This window comes from Temnothorax americanus, unplaced genomic scaffold, assembly GCF_048541705.1.
Source record: "Temnothorax americanus isolate GAGA-0224 unplaced genomic scaffold, ASM4854170v1 Scaffold38, whole genome shotgun sequence".
NCBI lineage: Eukaryota > Metazoa > Arthropoda > Insecta > Hymenoptera > Formicidae > Temnothorax > Temnothorax americanus.
In genome coordinates, this window is record NW_027509526.1 from 1 (window position 1) to 20,670 (window position 20,670).

General features: G+C 37.5%; 1 protein-coding gene, 1 long non-coding RNA gene and 1 pseudogene across 2 annotated transcripts in view; 2 read left to right on the top strand and 1 right to left on the bottom strand.

Moving 5' to 3' along the window:
- The first annotated feature begins 75 nt into the window (after nucleotides 1-75).
- LOC143902092 (matrix metalloproteinase-18-like) lies at nucleotides 76-2,132 on the top strand (annotated as a pseudogene).
- Nucleotides 2,133-4,366: 2,234 nt separating this feature from the next.
- Nucleotides 4,367-20,670, bottom strand: part of LOC143902058 (uncharacterized) — a 31,314-nt gene continuing 15,010 nt past the window's right edge. Inside the window, exon 3 of the mRNA XM_077414746.1 lies at nucleotides 4,367-5,301. Within this exon, the coding sequence (XP_077270872.1) occupies nucleotides 5,131-5,301 (171 nt within the window). The 3' untranslated portion in view covers nucleotides 4,367-5,130. The remainder of the gene's footprint in view (nucleotides 5,302-20,670) is intronic.
- LOC143902158 (uncharacterized) lies at nucleotides 6,992-8,104 on the top strand. Its single transcript, XR_013258275.1, has 4 exons — nucleotides 6,992-7,184; nucleotides 7,479-7,532; nucleotides 7,666-7,892; nucleotides 7,997-8,104. It is a non-coding gene; the product is annotated as an uncharacterized LOC143902158 (long non-coding RNA).

Genomic DNA, 20,670 nt, shown 5'->3' on the forward strand with positions numbered 1-20,670 from the left:
AACACTGATGTGGATAGACTACACCCAAGTCTAGTCTCGAGTTCTTTATATATCGAAAAAATGCAATATCCGCGCCCAGAAAGTGCATCAACAAAAGAAGGATATTGCGGTAAAAAATATAATAAAGATAGCATTTTGCATAGAAAAAAAGTGCATTTTTTTTATCAAACCGACTCATCCGCCGGAATCGATGCATTTTTTCCCACCCGAAACCCCGCCGCCGCACCTATCCGCGCCCAGAAAGTGCATCAACAAAAGAAGGATATTGCGGTAAAAAATATAATAAAAATAGCATTTTGCATCGAAGAAAAAATGCATCCAAGAAAAAATGAATTTTTTTATCAAACCGACTCATCCACCGAAATCGTCGACGCAATTTTTCCCACCCGAGACCCCACCGCCACCTATCCCGATCTATCGATAACGAGTATTCTCGCGAAAACATCGTACATCCGGTCCGCTCATCGCGATCGCGCTCAAACCGCAACGCACCGTCATCGCAGTTCCACCGTCTCTCTCGCTCCCGTACTCTCGACGATGTGGCTCGCGCGCGTAATTGCGTTAACCGCGTGTTTTATCACCGTGAGGTGCGTCAATCCCACGGACGAAAATTACGCGCTCACGTTCGATTACCTGCAGAAATACGGATATCTGACCAAAGATGTGGACACGGTTCCGGCTCAGAGACGAAACGACGTTCTTCGCAGAGCCATCGAGGAATTTCAGAAATACTACGATTTGCCCGGCAATGGATCGCTCAACAGCAAAACGTTGGAATTGATGGGTAAACCGCGATGCGGTTTCCGAGATATTCTGAAGCACGGAACGAGAGCGAGTCTATCCAAGTGGCCGAGAACGCACCTGACGTGGGATTTTTACGTAACCACCGAGAACGAATTGAACACGGCGCAGGCCGCGTTCGACGTGTGGTCGCGGCATTTGGCATTAACGTTCGAACGCTCCACAATAAATTCCGACATTATAATATCTTGGCGACGCCTAAGTCACGCTAACATGAATATCGAGGTAAACGGCCCAAATTGCTCGGCCAAATTCGACGGTCCCGGTGGCGCGCTCGCCCACGCGTCTCTCCCGACTGACGAAGCGGGTTTCATCTTCGAGGTGCACGTCGACGGAGACGAGCCGTGGCACATTTACGTTAGTAAAAATCCCTCGGATAAGGTCTTCCTTCATTACACGCTGACGCACGAGATCGGTCACTCTCTCGGATTACTGCACAATAGGCGCAGGTCTTCGGTGATGTTCGCGTACACGCCCGACAAGCAGTATCCGGTTACATTCGACCAATACGATATCATCGACATTCGACGTTTGTACGGTGAAAAAATAATAAAAGATTTCCCCCCGCAGACGCCGGCGCCAGTACACCGCCACCGCCAACGCCGGATCTGTGCTCCCTCGATCGCGTAAACGCGATATTGATTTTGGAAAGTCAAATATACATCTCGTACAAGCGTTACGTTTGGGTGATCGATCTAGAAGGTAGAACGTACAACGGACCTTTAGCCCTGTCAAATCACATGAGCTTCCTTCACGACAATTACACGCGCATAGCCGCCACCTATCAAGCCCCGTCCGGTGATATCATGGTGTTCGCGGATAATTTTGCATACAAGGTTCAATATCCGGAATTTACTCTGCGGGAAAATTGGCCAAAAACCTTGCAGGAACTCGGATTTCCCGCAAAGACGAAGATCAACGGAGCGGTGAACACCCACAGAGGACGTTCCTTCGTTGTGTTCAACGGTAACTCGGTGGCCGAGATAGACGAATGTGATGCGAATGGCAGAATTGCCAGATTTACGCCTCTCGAGGCGACGTTTCCCGGAATACCGACCGGTGTGACGTCGATCTTCCGATACATCGACGGCAATCTGTACTTCACCACTCGGATGCAGTTCTACAGATTTAACGAATTTACGAGAACCGTCACGGCGGCTGGTAAATTCGATCTACGGATGCTGAATATCGTCTGCCCTAAAACCGAACTGTTGCAAAAGTTGCGCGATCTTCTCGATCGAATCGTACGCGTCGGCGATTTAATGTCACCGGCGAGCGATTCGAACGGCGACGACGACGGTGGTGTTCGGCTTTCCAACCAAAGGAAGTAGGGAGTGCTGCGCTAATCTCCACACCACACCACACCACACGTCGCGCGATATAAGTGAGAACTTTCGTACTTATACCACGATGTGCCGCACCCAAAGCATCAGTATCGCATTGTCAGCCGAATACGACGCGTCGGGAAAAAAATTGGAAACAAACGACATAGCGTAGTGCGAAATGTTCTTGACGCTGACCGATCGACCCGCGCCGAGAGATCTTTCTCCTCGCGCGCCCGAGACGGATTCGGAGGTGAACGAAAACGGCAAGAGACGAAGGATAGAATCGACGGACGATCGTCATCATGATCATAATTATCATCGTCGGACGTCGCGTTCCCAGCTCTCACCCCCCAACGACGTTATTCGCGAAATCATCGTCGTGGCTCCTGACGACGCGTTATCCGCTGACGACGACTGGCTACAAATACTTAACCATTGGTGTCACGATTAAGTCGCTGTGGTACGGTGTACCATCGCCTTCGTACGTGGATATCGAGCGCAAACGCGACGTATTGGAGAGTCTGCGATCCAACCTCGTTGAGCCCGGAACCCGCTCCCCCTCGCCGATATCGATCGGAAACCTGACGCTGCGATTCGGATCGATAAACAACCTATCGATCTTGCGTATGGAGCTATCCAACGCGGCTCGTCTGGCGATGTCGCTCACCACCGTGCACTCGCTGTACGATTTACAATTTTGCGTCGATTGTGTCGTCTCAGCGCTGGGCGCTGCAACCGAGGAGGTGGACGCGAAATATTCGCGCTATCGGGAGATAGCCCACAACGCGTGTAAGACGGGAACTTCGGTTAAGCATGCGATACGGAAGAGTGAATTTTTCGATCCCAGCAACATCGTCGACTGTGAGATCGCTGCGCTCTGTTTCAAATCCTAATGTCACGACGCATATTTACAAATATATAAATACACACAAAAAAATGTAAACACACATCGACATATGTATTTTTTATTTTGTCGCAATAAATAAGTACCGCTCGCGCGGAAGTCTCATCTGCGTGTTCTCTCTCTTTCTTTTCCCCTCCTTCCAGATCTGTACCTAATATATCTCGATGCGATCCCGCACTTCCCGGGATCCTCGACTCCGCTTACCACACGATCACCGCGATTGCGTCATCCGCGATGCGTAAAGAGACGGATTGAAACAACCTTCGAACCGAAACGATGAAGAACAAAGAAAAATAATCGAGATCCCGTGAAAAGAACGACCTTGAACACGTTTGAACGTGTTTTCACACGCTCAACCTCCCCCACCACGCAATACGTTTAAAAATAGAACGACCTTGAACACGTTCATACACGTTCGCTCCTCTTTCGAAAAAAGAAAATACGTTTGATTTTTGAGCGCGATCGACGCTCCCCTTTTCGGGAGAAGGAATCGCGATTTTCGCCGTTTGGGAAACGGGGGGGTCGGAAAACCACGTCCGGCCCGTTAGGACAGAGAAAAGCGGGCGACGCGACAGTACGCGCCTCGCCGCGATCGACGACGCTCCTCCTCGCGCACCGTCGGTAACGCGGTACCCCCCTTCCCCCGACCCCTCCAGAGTACCCGAGTACAGAAGTGAATTTCCCCCACTTTTCGTCCCCCCCACCAGCTGCTTCTCCCGGACTCCCCTCGCCCATCTCTTATGGCGTTCCCTCCGCGAGGACGCTTCCCCCCCCCCCGGCCCCCGCGATTGTACCTGAGGGTAGAAGTATATATTCTTTAGCTACTGCCATCTATTGATGCAAAAGCAACTGTACGGCGATGACGACGATAACAACGTATCTTAATTGTAAAATTTAACATGTGTAATATCTCCGCTCGTACGGCACGTAGAAAAAAAACTAAAAACACTTTTATCATATAAATCGACCCCAAGCTATCGATCAAGCCTACTTAGAACTTGATCCGTTCACTCGTTATTGAGATCTCAAAATCTCGGGTATTCGCAACTCGTTCGTTCGCGTAAAAGAGTAACGGTGCGGTCTCGCTACGCGTGTACTTGGCGCGAGACACTACCGTGTCTCTTGATTGACAAACAGTGTTATAAAAACAGTATTAAGAAACACGACACTGTCTCGCGCTATGGAGTGGCACAATTTTTGTATCAATTGTATCGTGGAGTCCACTCTTATAATAAAGACATACTTAAAAAATAACATTTAAAAATAACCATTTTCTGAAATTTATTTAAATATGTATATTTTTAGATATAATCTTATATAATCATATATAAGCTCTTTTTAGGCCAAAATTCACATATGAGCATATAAAATTGCTTCTTATACGAGCATATAAGACATTATAAGAGATATTTTTTACATGTCCTTATATAATCTTATATAATCATATATGACTATATAATATCTTATCAGGCGCCAAAATTCATATGCATATAAGATCGCTTCTTATGTAAACATATAAGACATTATAAAAGATATTTTTTCCCGGGATCTATATACTATACTTCTTTCTATTCTATAATACATATATTACTTTTAGAATTCGCATAATTGTTAAATTTATTATTATTATTTATTCTTAATTTATGCTAAAGAAGACCAAGTAAGGTCGAAACGTCCACATGTGTTATTGATCTTTAGATAATAAATTATCAAATATTTTTATAAATTATAATATCCTTTAATTGTTTGAATTTGGCCTCTCACTCTCGCAATTAATTTTTTTTATATATTTTATTATTTTGACAATAATTGCTTAGAATATACGGTGTCTCTTAGATATTTTTGTATTTTGCAACGTATTTCAAAGAGAATCAAATCGGTTCCGAACAGTTGTAATATGTATCTCGTTAGATTAAAAAAAGACTTTTGAATAGGAATGTGAAGATACGTACTACTTGAATCGTAATTCCTTTGTTTATATACATTGATTAGAATATAAAGTCACTAATCAAATATTTTTATTTGTGGTATTTTAAAAATTATTTAAATAAAGAAAAATATAAGTGTTTATTTTTTATTAACTGCAACCTATTATTTTTATTATTTTATTTTACCTATTGCTTCAACAGATTTATCATGTAACTTCCATAATATTTCTTCATGTTGATAATATTTTGACAAATTGTAGTTGAAAAATATTTTGCTATATTCCGTTTTCCATTTGTAGTTTTCCATTTGTAACATTTTCCATAGATCTTCATTAGATAATATCTAAACAAAAACATTTATTAAGAATAATAGGTTAATACATATTTGCAATATAAAACAATGTTTTGTTATGACAATTTTGAGTAATCATAATAATTCACAAAATTTAACATGTACGTATTAAAAACAATATTGTAATTTACATTACATATATATCTATAATATCTATAATATAATAAAAAATAGCAATAGAAAAAAATTGTAACAAATTCTGCTATATGCCTAAGTTAAAAAAAAAAACAAATAAAGAAATTTAATAAATTAAAACAACCTAACTTCCGACGCGCGAATTTGCTCGCGGCTGGTCAGGGTTGGGAGTAGGCGCGAAGAAAGACACAAGGCTCGGTTTTTCAAGTTATATTCACAATGATTTATTTCACGATGATCGATGATACATTTGTATAGACCGGGAGCCAGCGACAAAAAACATGTGTAATCGGCAACACGACGAAACTTTTTGGGACGATAGCCGGTGTCATGTGGAACACGAAAACGCAAGTATGGCGGCCTGGAGGTGTCGCCTTTGCGCGTATTTTATTGAATGTGTTTAAAAAACTGTGCTTTTGGATAATGGGCACCAATCTGATTCTTAAATGCATTAATTATAATAAATTAAAGTGCAAAGTGGTAAAATTTTTACAAGTGAGGTGTATAATAAGCACCGTTTTTTGTAAATGTGTTGTGACGTTGCGGCTCGCCGCACCGTCGCGGCGCCCCGCCGCCGTCACAAGGCGCGGAATTTCGCGCCCAGGGACGGACCAGGGAGGCAACGACGAGATCTCCAGGGGTCGTATTTAATCGCGTTTCCGCATTCTGATTACCTTCTTTTGTTTTTATGCAATGTAATACGCGCGGCACCTCACCCACACCACGGCAAACCTTCGAGGGAGTACTTGGCGAAGATAATCAAGGAGGGGTGGCAAACACGGAAGCAGCAGAGATCGCAGGCTGGCGAGAGCAACGCGGCAGGCGGGCGGCAAGTGCGGCAGCGACGGACGAGGCCGCCGATAGCGGGGCCCCAAGCGCTTGGGTAAACACCCGGCTTCAGCAAATGATCTCCATAAAACACCGACCCACGGGGTGGCTGGCCACCGCCCCAGGGTCAAACCGGAGGCACACCGGCACGAGCGAAGTTTCGTCCGCCGCTAAAGACAAAATTTGAGGAGTCGTACGCCGCCGAGGGACCGTTGCCCGCCCCCGAAGGACCTCGTATCGACAGCATTGCGCCGGGACACCGCGGGCTTGCAAGCTCGCGCCCGATTGGCTCGCGCGCCTCTCAGGAAGGGGTACCGTATCGATCCCGCAATCGAGCGGGTTTAGCGTTTCACTCTCTGGTCGTCCGTCGGCGAGATAATACGTTTTGCTAAGATACGCGATAGCCACTCCGAGTCGGGCATTTCGATCTTTATCTGGCGGATCGAGGATCGTTGGTGGAAGGTGACGGCAAGGAGCCCAGGAGGAGGCGAATCACCGGTGAGGTTGCCCGTAAATCGCGAGATGTAAAGCCACGACACCGCCCTCCGGTGCACGCTCTCGCTCGGGATAACGCATGTTAAAATCGAGTATAATTTCGCGATCGATAACGAGAGCGAAGGGCCTCGGGATGGTATCGTGGCCGCGGAACCGTGGTATGGTCGTGGCCAAAAAGGTTGTCCGACTTTTTTTTATAAGTTTTGGAACGCACTCTGTCATGTGAGAGTTGATGGTCCCTGCTCACGGCCATAACCTAAAGTTTCAAAGTGACACATTATCGGAGCAGACGGACAGTCTATACAAGGTGTCAGAAAAGTTTAGAATACCAGAAAGAGTAAGCACGTGTATTTGACGTAAGGAATAAAGCCCGTCATAAAGAGGAAAAAGGAGAAGAGGAATATGAGCAGAGAATGGTAAGTAAAATGACCAGTGACCAATATTAGAAAAGAAATGTAAGATATATGTTAATAATATACCCATAAGAAAGTATAAATAAATGTTTTAAAAAAATTTATTGGAGTAAAATTTGTTTAAACTAATAAATAGAATATGACGAAATCACATTAGATTTCAATGTAAATTAATAAAAGTCTTGTTAGCATTAATTAAATTAAATTGAATGTAATGTAATCCTGTCATGTTCTATCTGTTATGTCAAACAGTATATTTTATTACAATTGGAAAAATAATATGCATGAATATTACAGAGAAAACAGTGGTTCGAGACGTGGAAGAAAACTTTTAGTCAACGATGGACGCAGGTATGATAATAATTAATGTTTAAAACAACATTTTTACACAAAACTAATAAATAATTTGTCAGCATAATTAAGAATTGAGAGATTAAATTAAATTAAAATAACTTTAATTAAATTGTCATATGTCTGCTTGCAGGTAAAAGGAGAGGCAGCGTTGAACAGAGGTGAAAGAAGTATACTTAATGGGATCTGTGAGAAAGTTGGAGCTTGCTGTGAAGAAATGTAAGAATCTTCATAAAACTGAAAATCTGCACTTGGAGATGAGAGAAAAAATGAGGGATTCGAAGAACTTGCCGAAGGAGAAGGAAATACGCAATATTAAACAATTAAGAGGTATGAAAAATCAACAAATTCAACAACAAGGTAAGCTGCTGAACTGATAAAATTTCTTTTACATTGAGAAATTGTAGTGTATTATATTGCAAAATCGTTAACAAACTAAATCAATTTCTGTTTTAAACCTTTAGGAAAATGAAAAAACTACGCCCAACAGGTGAAGACATCACATAAATATGACAAAATAACAAAGCCAGCCTGCGTTCACAAATTGTGGAAAAATATATACGATTAAGAGGACGCTAAGTATAGGCATATATCCACGCGGTAAAAATTTTTTATATAAAAACAATATATATATATATATATATATATATATATATATATATATATATATAATTATATATATTTATATATGTTTTTGTTTTTATAACAATATATATATATATATATATATATATATATAATTATATATATTTATATATGTTTTTGTTTTTATATAAAAAATTTTTACCGCGTGGATATATGCCTATACTTATCGTTCTCTTAATCGTATATATTCTTCCACAATTTGTGAACGCAGGCTGGCTTTGTTATTTTGTCATATTTATGTGATGTCTTCACCTGTTGAGCGTAGTTTTTTCATTTTCCTAAAGGTTTAAAACAGAAATTGATTTAGTTTGTTAACGATTTTGCAATATAATACACTACAATTTCTCAATGTAAGAGAAATTTTATCAGTTCAGCAGCTTACCTTGTTGTTGAATTTGTTGATTTTTCATACCTCTTAATTGTTTAATATTACGTATTTCCTTCTCCTTCGGCAAGTTCTTCGAATCCCTCATTTTTTCTCTCATCTCCAAGTGCAGATTTTCAGTTTTATGAAGATTCTTACATTTCTTCACGGCAAGCTCCAACTTTCTCACAGATCCCATTAAGTATACTTCTTTCACCTCTGTTCAACGCTGTCTCTCCTTTTACCAGCAAGCAGACATATGACAATTTAATTAAAGTTATTTTAATTTAATTTAATCTCTCAATTCTTAATTATGCTGACAAATTATTTATTAGTGTTGTGTAAAAATGTTGTTTTAAACATTAATTATTATCATCATACCTGCGTCCATCGTTGACTAAGAGTTTTCTTCCACGTCTCAAACCACTGTTTTCTCTGTAATATTCATGCATATTATTTTTCCAATTGTAATAAAATATACTGTTTGACATAACAGATAGAACATGACAGGATTACATTACATTCAATTTAATTTAATTAATGCTAACAAGACTTTTATTAATTTACATTGAAATCTAATGTGATTTCGTCATATTCTATTTATTAGTTTAAACAAATTTTACTCCAATAAATTTTTTTAAAACATCTATTTATACTTTCTTATGGGTATATTATTAACATATATCTTACATTTCTTTTCTAATATTGGTCACTGGTCATTTTACTTACCATTTTCTGCTCATATTCCTCTTCTCCTTTTTCCTCTTTATGACGGGCTTTGTTCCTTACGTCAAATACACGTGCTTACTCTTTCTGGTATTCTAAACTTTTCTGACACCTTGTATAGACTGTCCGTCTGCTCCGATAATGTGTCACTTCGAAACTTTAGGTTATGGCCGTGAGCAGGGACCATCAACTCTCACATGACAGAGTGTGTTCCAAAACTTATAAAAAAAAGTCGGACAACCTTTTTGGCCACGACCATACAAGCGTTATGGCGAATCCCTGGAGGTCGCGATAGGCGATAATGAGTTCGATATTGCGAGCATATTGCGTTGTTCTCGCGATCTTGGTGTCCGGCCGCATACGGGCCGGTACGTCGTAAATTAAGTTACCGTTTCTTCGCGTCGGGAAATTCTTGTGTTCGAGCGTCGGCGTTAGCGTGTCGATGTGTGTTCGGATCTCGTTATTACGGGTCGATCGCGTAAAGGTTGCTCTTGCGTTGAGAACTTTGCGTCCGGTCTTACTTGCGTTACGTCCTATGGCGTCCCTGCTCGCGATCACCTCGAATTTTGCGTTGGGATGTCGATGGCATTTTTAATTGCGGCCAAATGTCGTTCCCGCCGATTGATTACTTATGTTAGACTTGTACTCGCGTTAAGAAATTACCGGCGTTCACACGCTTCGTGCGTTTAGATGTTACTTGCGTAGTTCTTCATGGCGTTCCGTAGTTATTAGCGCTATCGCGACTCTATTATTTCGCGTTGACCGGTATTCCGCATTATCGGAGAACCGCATTAATCCAGTATTTAGCCTTAGTTATCGTATTCTTTGCCTGGTTAAATGATTCGGCACTTCCCCGTTGTGCCCGAGCAGAATCACTCGCGTCAGGTTAAGATATCATGGCGACAGGGTTTTCGTACGGTTCCGGACGTGGTCTTCACGCAATCCAAGCGTTGAACCTCGCTCTTATTAGTGATATTAAGTGTAGTATTCTTGCGTATTATAACTTTCGACTCGAATTATTAATTGTTTGAGAATAGCGCCTTCAGCGTGTTTATTAGAGACTTAATTAATACCCCGTGGGTGTCTCGCGTCCGCTTTAATATTATTTCTGTCAGATGAATCCAGACACCCCGCCACCGGCTATTCTTGATTTATTTATTGAATGTATCTTGTGTTTGATCGAAGCCGGATGGATAAAAGTTGTTATATTCTCGACAACCAGTACTCAATAAATGTTATTTTCTTTGTTATTTGACTGAGTATGAAATTAACGTGTCACCCCGCCGAATATCGCGCCGCCCTTCATTAACCCCGCCCGTAATTAGGTCAAGCTAGCCGATTCCACGCACCTCCCCACTTCGTTTTGCGTCTCGTTTAGATTTTCGCGATTTCGTGGACGCGAAGTTACGCGTCTGGCGCCCAACATTCGGAACATTTCGTGGAGTATCGGAGGTGCAAGGAAATCACTGGAGAGGCCAACCATCCCGCTCTCCTAAATCCTTTTGATCCGGCCCACGTCCCGGAGCGGTTCGGGAGTGCAAAAGGGTCGTGAGAGTGTATATGTAAAAAACGTAACTGCAGAATTTTAAATCGAAATGTTGTCACAATGTCCGTTTATAACACAATTTATGTGTTACGTGGTATAATTTCGGCTGCTTATTTGGCGCGTTTGTTATTTGTTACGGACTAAAAGGATGGGAGTAAACAAAACAGCGTCACCCGGCACCGGTCGGCTTACGAATCTAACAGTTGTTCTTCTGGCTTTTCAGTGAAAGTTACTCATGGACGTTAATCATGGACGAAAACAGTAGCACAGACGAAGAAAAAGTGTGTTTCATTTGTAAATCTAGCAATGGCAGCATTACTTCGTTTAAGCAAGAAATGTTTCAAAAATGCAAACTGTCTTTGATGATACGTAAAAAGTGTAATTTGAAAGACAAAGATAAAAATCTGCCAGTTGAAATTGACGATCGCGTTGGCTATCACGTGACGTGTTATCGTTCTTTTAACGCCATTGAAAAGAAACACAAAGAACGTTTTGAAGAATTGCAAGCTTTTGAGCGTATCCGAACGTGAACTTGCAGAGGCACAAGCTTCTGAATCTGTTAGGAGATGCTGAGAATAATGCGGCAATAGCATCAGAATCGGTTGAAGCAGAAGCGTGTTCTTCGGCAAACATAACAAAGAATGCAGCCACTCCATCAACCAGCTGCTCTCATGAACAAATATCTGTCCACGATTCAAACGTTGAGTAAGTGTAACATGTACGAAGTATAAGTATACCAAACTGTTGTTCGCGGCGATACACAAATTGTTATTACTATTAATAACTTAACATAGAGTAAAATCAAAATTAAATAAAATTTTTTTTGATATATCTTAATAAATGTAATTTTAGATATATTACAAGTAGCACTTTTAATGTTGCCAAGATGTCAGGGATATTCTTTATGGTAGGATTTTAAATCCATTGCACTAATCTGCCATATTAAAAAATTGCTGGAATTTCATTATATCTATGGTTTAAGGGGGAGAATCTATTATTTGCGGGCTAAAACCTTCTGAAGGTCACTCAGGAGGGTGACCTTGACAACATACTAAAATATCAAGGTCATCCAAGGTGGTCTCTCCCATCTAAACAATTACCAATTATATTTATGTTGATAAAATTTGTTTATAAAATAATAATGCTGTATTGAAAAAAAGTACATTTGCAATGCCGACATAAAATATACGGGGTGTCCCATGGGATTGTGTTGAAACTGTAGAGTTGGTACGCTCTTCCATGACTTCAGATAGAGTTTTACAGTTAACGATCGACTATTTGAAAGTTCGCAATTTTATTTTGGCTGTGGTAGAAGCAAGTTCGAGCACGTCAAAATAAATAATTTAACTACGGAAGAAAAGGTTTACCTCATCGAGTGCTTCTTTTCTAGAAGGAAAATATATAGCAGTGTTTTTAAGGGGTTTCGTTCTAAGTACGGAACGCATAAAAGTTACGAGCGAAACGACACTTAAAAGGTTAAAATTTATCATTTATTTAAATTGATGCGTTACATTACTTTATTTTTCGGCAATAAATCTCCATTAAAATCAATTTTTGTGTTGTTTTTGACAAATTATTGATTATTTCATACAATATGAAACAATTAAAAACCGTAGACATAAACTGCCAACCCGTCTGCATCTATTGCCGTAGAAAAAAATATTGACAAAATTAAAAATTATTTCAAACAAAATCCCAATGCATCCATTCGGAAAAGTGCTCAAGTGTTTAAAATATCGAAAACAACGTAAAAGAATTAAATTTTGTACCGATTTAAATGGTGCGCACTTCAAAAATATTTATTACTAGTTTGCTCAATTTTACTTAAATATTGGCATATTTTTCATGAATAAATACACTGATATGCAAACGTTCTGTTCAATTCAATTTATACCCATTCAAAATTGCAGACTTTCCTTTTTTCAACGCAGCTCTAGCCATGTTAATAACTACATGCATTCGCAAATGACAGCTGATTGGTTCCAACACAATCCCATGAGACACCCGTTATATACATTAAAATGTCTATTAAATGCATTCAATTATAATAGATTTTTTTGTAAAAATTATTTTTTAGTTTTTAAAATTAGTTAAGGGGAGAACCTGCTATAGAACGCGTTCAAAATGTCGGGCGGCAAACTTCATACTTGTCTGAAAAACGCTACTTTCGCCCCTTTGTACACAATATACTATTTCTTATCATTTGGAAAGGTCACATTAACTCTTACACGATGGCAGTATCTACATTTTATACAATTAAAAAAAAAACCGTTGGAAAAACTCGATCGAATTTTTATTGACTCCAACACGCATCTATAGGTTAACTGACTGTGACAGCGCGCTGAACGCACTGTCTGCACACTCTGCACTGCGCGCAGTACACACACGTATACATATGTATACATATCGAAACTGGCGATGCTAACACCGCCATTGTCGAAAAAGTGAAAGAGACGCGACTCCAGCACCAATCAAATGACAGGAAAGACGTCGACGTATCTCTTAACGACGTATCTTAATATAAAATTTTCACATTTAGACTTTGCGTCGCAATATCTCCGCTCGTAGAACACGTAGCGGAAAAATAAAAACACTTTTATTTGTAAATCGACCCACAGTAATATCGACGAAGCCATGAATTTGGATGAATTTGAAGCCACTGATTTGAATAAATTTGACTACTACAACGTAGAGTCAGATGCAGGAAGTGATGAAGGCGAAACATCTAATGAGGATGATGAGTAATTTAAAAAACTTTTGTATTATGCTGAATACTGTATTTTATTTTTTTTAATAAAACATTTCTTGATTAGTCTTACAAAATTGCAAATATACTTACTTCACCTTTTCATAAATATAACAGATTATCGGATGATTTTACAACACTTACCAATGTTATTATGAAACTATTATAGTAAAAAAAAATTTTGTCCAGTATGGCGCCACTTTAGATACCCACTATCAGTATGGCGGTGCACCACTTGTCACGTTTTAGCATAATCTTCATAAAAAGAAACCGCCATACTGGTGCCTAATCTTTATAAAAATAAACCGCTATACTAAATGCACTAGTGAAAAAAATGACGTCTTTGCGTCAGTATGGCGAGTACTCATGAGACGCCGAAACGGTATGGCATGTTCATATTCGTTGATAAACAATTAAAATCTAGCTCTCCACAAAAAATTAGCATGGTGTACGAAATTCAACATCGCATGAAAAAAACGACACGTTCTCATCAGTATGGCGGACTGTTTGCGACGCGGCATCGGTATGGTGCATATACGGCCCGCGTACTTTTGCTCCTAAATAAACAATATAAAACAAGAATCAGATTGATGCCCATTACCCAAAAACGCAGTTTTTTTTAATACATTCAAAAAATTACGCTGAGCAAAGGCGACACCGCCAAGCCGCCATACTTGCGTTTTCGTGTTCCACATGACACCGGCTCTTATCCCAAAAAGTTTCGTCGTGTTGCCGATCACACATGTTTTTTGTCGCTGGCTCTCGGTCTAGTATGCGTTGCTATTAACAGAAATTTATTCGCGGTGCTTGATGAGATATTTACAGGCGCTGAGATTAGATTCGTTTCGCGGGGTTTGATGAGATATTTACAAAGATTTATTTTGCGGTAATCAGTATTATATCTACAGGTATCGCGTATATACAGTAATGCCGGATTCGCGGGCGGAACGCGAGGCGCATCAAAGATGGTGGAAGCGCGAGCGCGGCAGAGTGCGAGCGGCGATCGGCGAATGGGCGCGCTCGCTGAATACGGCGCGGTGCTACAAATTATATAAATTAGTGTGTATATTATGATTAATTTCAGCATAAATTGCCATTCCATTTTTTAAAATACAGTAAGGTGCATTAATTCGCTAAGTCATGGTAACCAGGGTTCGAAAATATCATGATATTTATATAAATATCAAAATATCCGATATATATCCATATATATCGGATATTGGATATATATCAAAATATCCGATATATATCAAAATATCCGATATATATCGATATATATCGGATATTGGATATATATCCAAATGTGGATATTTATATATATAATTTTTCTATTTCAAAAAGAAGACTTAAAATTTCGTGTCAAAGAAAGTACTCAAAATTTTTATTGTTTCTGACAAATAAATGTTTTAATTGTTTTATACTTATACTGTATAAGTAAGTTATACGTTACGTTATACGTATACATAACAAATACGTCAAATACTAAATAGTCTAAATACACGAATGTCGAACTTAGAACTGATAACACAATACAATAGACATTAATTATAGATTTTAAACAATATAAAAAAACAAAAAAAATTTACTTCTTTATAAGACAGACAATAAAAGATAAAAAAAATTAAAAAATAAAATTATTCAATTATCGTAGATGAGGAGACATTGCTATCTGAAGAGTTTTCTGAAATAGCAACTGCTTCAGTTATTTGCTCCAATTGCTCCTGCCATATCCAGTCTAAATTAGCTTTTTTCTTTCTTGTATCTTGATTTAAATATTTGAACATAAAAACTAATTTGCTGGCTTTTTCATTTCCTAGTCGATTACGGAGCTTCGACTGAATTATCCCAAAATTCGAAAAGAACCTTTCAAGACCTGCTGTTGCGGCAACAGAAGTAAGTAACTGGTTGCATAGATCAAGAAATTTCTCATTCTCTGGCCATTCAGACTCAGGAACAGTCACAGATTTCCACCAAGTTAACGGATTTGTATTTCGAAATTGAGTGCCAAATAAAAATTTAGGAAATGGTCTTGTTTTAGTTGTTAGTGACATTACAAATGATATATAATCAGGATTTATAGCATTAAGAAATTCGAACGCCTGTTCTTTTTGAGTGCTATTTAGTCTTTCTCCTAGAAATCGATGATCAATCATATTTGCCAAATAATGTGGTGGTCCCAATGCCATATCTCTTCTTTTATAAAAATGTCTTTTAACAGGTAATGGTTGGTCAGTTAAATCCATTTCTAATTTGTACCATATTTCAACGGCGACTGAAATGTTCGTTGTATCCCTCTGCATTCTATCAAACGCAATAGCAATTGGGTTAAGTCGTGCCATTAAATCTGCAGCATTTGTTGCTAGTTGAGTACCATTTATAAGTTTTATAATATCGGGATTAATGTCTTCTTTACGGTCTTGACATAACTGAACCAGTATTCCTCTGTTGTCTAGATATGATTTTATCGCATCATTCATAGTGTTTCATCTTACCTCCAAAGGCATTTTAAGTTTTTCACCACCAGCTTGTTTGAATAGTGCAGAAGGCAGATGTTTATTTCAAAAATATTTAATAATTTTTAAAATACTATCTGTAGTTGCGGAATTTTCAATGTCCTTTGCCAGTAAATTTAATATATGTGCTGAACATCCATATTGTATTACATCTATGTCGGCATCTGTTGCAAGTTTTTCACGCATTTTTTGCACGTTAGCTGCATTATATCTGTTACGAAACTTCTTACCTTAAATGAAATAATAATGAATTTTACTCCGCTAGTAATAATTAACTGAAATATCATTTAAAAATTTAAATCAACTTTAATTAAAAATATATTTTTAATAATTTAATCATTTTTACCTTAACTCCAAAATTTTTTTCAGTAGCTTTAACAGCGTCAACAGCTACTTCTTTCAAATATAATGCAGTATGTGAATTTCCTGAAGTATCTACTGTATCAACTAAAATTGATTCCCCATGTTGAGTCATGATGCTGCAGCAAACTATTGGTTCGTTATGAACATTACTCCAACCATCCAATGACATGGAAACAGTTTCACCTTGTAATTTTTGCTGGCATTTTTGTAATATATCAGAATATACTTCGTTTAGAATAGGTCCTGCAATCTGATAAGCAGATGGGCTTTCATTTCCAGGTCGTAACATACTACATGCTTTTTTAAATTCAACGTGATCAGCATGGTTAAATGGCGTATTAGTAGCATAAAAATATTTGTCAGATTGTTTATTTATTGCATTAGCATAAGTTTTAGATGTTAAAACAGGGTCTGTATTTTTTGCACACTTTATAGACATCTTTTGCTTTTTTATTGATGGAAACGACGTTATATTTATGCTTTCAAATTTTGAAAAAACAGTACCTTTACATTATTACGTAATGTGATCAAAGTGAGATAAAAACACTAAAATAAAAAGATAAAAACTGATTATTTTGCATTGTAATTCATATTTCATTTAAATTTAAAGATTTAAACAATCAACAAACCTAGTTTAAGTTGAGTAAGACTGGACGAACTGGTTGATGGTTGCGTTTCTAAATTTCTTTGTGTGTCTGACGAGTTTGGAATGTTTGGATCGTCAGGATTGACAAGATCTATTTCACTATTTTCACTTGGTGTTGTCCTAGCACTTTTTTCTTTTTCCTTGCATATGAAAATATGTTTTTCCATACGGGAAGGAATACCTTGCAGCTCCTTATTACATTTTTTGCACCTTGCCCAATTTCCAGTATTGTTGTTTTTAGTAATACAATCAAAGTTTGCCCACACAGGATGCTTAGGTTTTGGCATTTTAAACTTAAAGATAAAACTTTGTATATATTTGACAAAATTATAACATAATCTCTTTATGCAATGAAATCCGATGAATAGCAGGCAACAACAAAAGAAGCGAGATTCTTCCAAACTCAGCTGGGAAGAAATAAATGAAATAAATAAATAATACCAGCGTTGCCAGTGTTGCCGCTATTCAATTTAGACTTTAAATTTTAAATCAATAGTTTTGGAAAACTAATATATATCGTGATATATATTATTATATATAATATATATTATGTTATATAATTTTGTCAAATATATATACGAAGTTTTATCTTTAAATTTAAAATGCCACAACCTAAGCATCCTGTGTGGGCAAACTTTAATTGTATTTTACTAAAAACACCAATACTGGAAATTGGGCAAGGTACAAAAAATGTAGTAAGGAGCTGCAAGGTATTCCTTCCCGTATGAAAAAACATATTTTCATATGCAAGGAAAAAGAAAAAAGTGCTAGGGCAACACCAAGTGAAAATAGTGAAATAGATCCTGTCAATCCTGACTAGCCAAACATTCCAAACTTGTCGTCAGACACACAAAGAAATTTAGAAACGCAGCCATCAACCAGTTCGTCCAGTTTTACTCAACTTAAACTAGGTTTGTTGATTGTTTAAATCTTTAAATTTTAATTGAAATATGAATTACAATGCAAAATAATCAGTTTTTATCGTTTTATTTTAGTGTTTTTACCTCACTTTGATCACATTACTTAATAATGTAAAAGTACTTTTTTTCAGAGTCCGAAGGCATAAATATAACGTCATTTCCATCAATAAAAAAAAGCAAAAAATGTCTATAAAATGTGCAAAAAATACAGACCCTGTTTTAACATCTAAAACTTGTGCTAAGCAAATTGGCAAATATTTTTATGCTACTAATACGCCATTTAACCATGCTGATCACGTTGAATATAAAAAAGCATGTAGCATGTTACGACTAGGATATGAAAGCCCATCTTCTTATCAGATTGCAGGACCTATTCTAAACGAAGTCTATTCTGATATATTACAAAAATGCCAGCAAAAATTACAAGGTGAAACTGTTTCCATGTCATTGGATAGTTGGAGTAATGTTCATAACAAACCAATAGTTTGCTGCAGCATCATGACTTAACATGGGGAATCAATTTTAGTTGATACAGTAGATACTTCAGGAAATTCACACACTGCATTATATTTGAAAAAAGTAGTTGTTGACGCTGTTAAAGCTACTGAAAAGAATTTTGGAGTTAAGGTAAAAATGATTAAATTATTAAAAATATATTTTTAATTAAAGTTGATTTAAATTTTTAAATGATATTTCAGTTAATTATTACCAGCGGAGTAAAATTTATTATTATTTCATTTAAGGTAAGAAGTTTCGTAACAGATATAATGCAGCTAACGTGCAAAAAATGCGTGAAAAACTTGCAACAGATGCCGACATAGATGTAATACAATATGGATGTTCAGCACATATATTAAATTTACTGGCAAAGGACATTGAAAATTCCGCAACTACAGATAGTATTTTAAAAATTATTAAATATTTTTAAAATAAACATCTGCCTTCTCTGCACTATTCAAACAAGCTGGTGGTAAAAAACTTAAAATGCCTTTGGAGGTAAGATGGAACACTATGAAAGATGCGATAAAATCATATCTAGACAACAGAGGAATACTGGTTCAGTTATGTCAAGACCGTAAAGAAGACATTAATCCCGATATTATAAAACTTGTAAATGGTACTCAACTAGTAACAAATGTTGCAGATTTAATGGCACGACTTAACCCAGTTGCTATTGCGTTAGATAGAATGCAGAGAGATACAACGAACATTTAGTCGCCTTTGAAATATGGTACAAATTAGAAATGGACTTAACTGACCAACCATTACCTGTTAAGACATTTTTATAAAGAAAAGATATGGCATTGGGACCACCACATTATTTAGCAAATATGATTGATCATCGATTTCTAGGAGAAAGACTAAATAGTATAGCACTTAAAAAGAACAGGCGTTCGAATTTCTTAATGCTATAAATCTTTATTATGTCATTTGTAATGTCACTAGTCACTAACAACTAACAACTAACAACTAAAACAAGGCCATTTCCTATAAAATTTTTATTTGGCACTCAATTTTGGAATATAAATCCGTCAACTTGGTAGAATTATGTGACTGTTCCTGAGTCTGAATGGCCAGAGAAAAAGAAATTTCTTAAATTATGCAATCAGTTACCTACTTCTGTTGCCGCAACAGCAGGTTTTGAAAAGTTCTTTTCGAATTTTGGGATAATTTAGTCGAAGCTCCGTAATCGAGTTGGAAATGAAAAAGCTAGCAAATTAGTTTTTATGTTCAAATATTTAAATATATATATATATATTGTTATACATATAATATATATATTATATATTATATATTACTGCATAAATATATATATATATATATATATATATATATATATATCACGATATATATCAACGATATATATCCGATATATATCACTGATATGTATCCTTCGAACCCTGATGGTAACCTATAACTTATCTGCATAAAAAATGCAAATGAAATAAAAAGATAAACCCAGTTACTTCTTATTTTTTTTATTATACCCGGGAAAAAAACTTTTTATTTGTTCGTATTAGTTCGTATTAATTTATATTAGTAGATATACAAATGTGATCAAAAAATTCATGCCATGAATTTTTTCTGCCGACGTGGCAACACTGTAGGCTTCTATGGTGGTTTGGCGTCTAAGGGGAAACCTTACGAGTCATCAGTGCAAATTTGATCACATTCGAGTGCATACGTATTTTTCTGTGCCAGTATTTGTGAACGCAGTTTTTTTGCGCGGTCGAAATAGAACAACCCAAGAAACATATCACAATTAAAATGACGCCATTTTAACGTTATTTTGACTAAATTTACATCATTTTTTGGTCAATATAATGCCAAAATAACGTAATTTTATAATTGCAATGTGTTCATTGAGATGTTTTATCCGAAGAAAGAACCAACATCAAATTTCTCGTGAAACTCGGTAAAAGCATTTGCTCAATTTAGCCCCTTGCGACTTTTTTTGTTCCCTAAAGTTAAAACAATTATGCGAGGTGAACATTTTGGGGATGTGGAGAGTAAAACAACCTAGCTTCCGAAGCGCGAAACTAGCTCGCGGCTGGTCAGGGTTCGGAGTAGGCGCGGAGGAAGACACAAGGCTCGGTTAACAAGTGAAACGTAACAACGATTTATTCCAAATTAAGTGCTCGCGGTATGTACAACGCGCGGTAACGCTC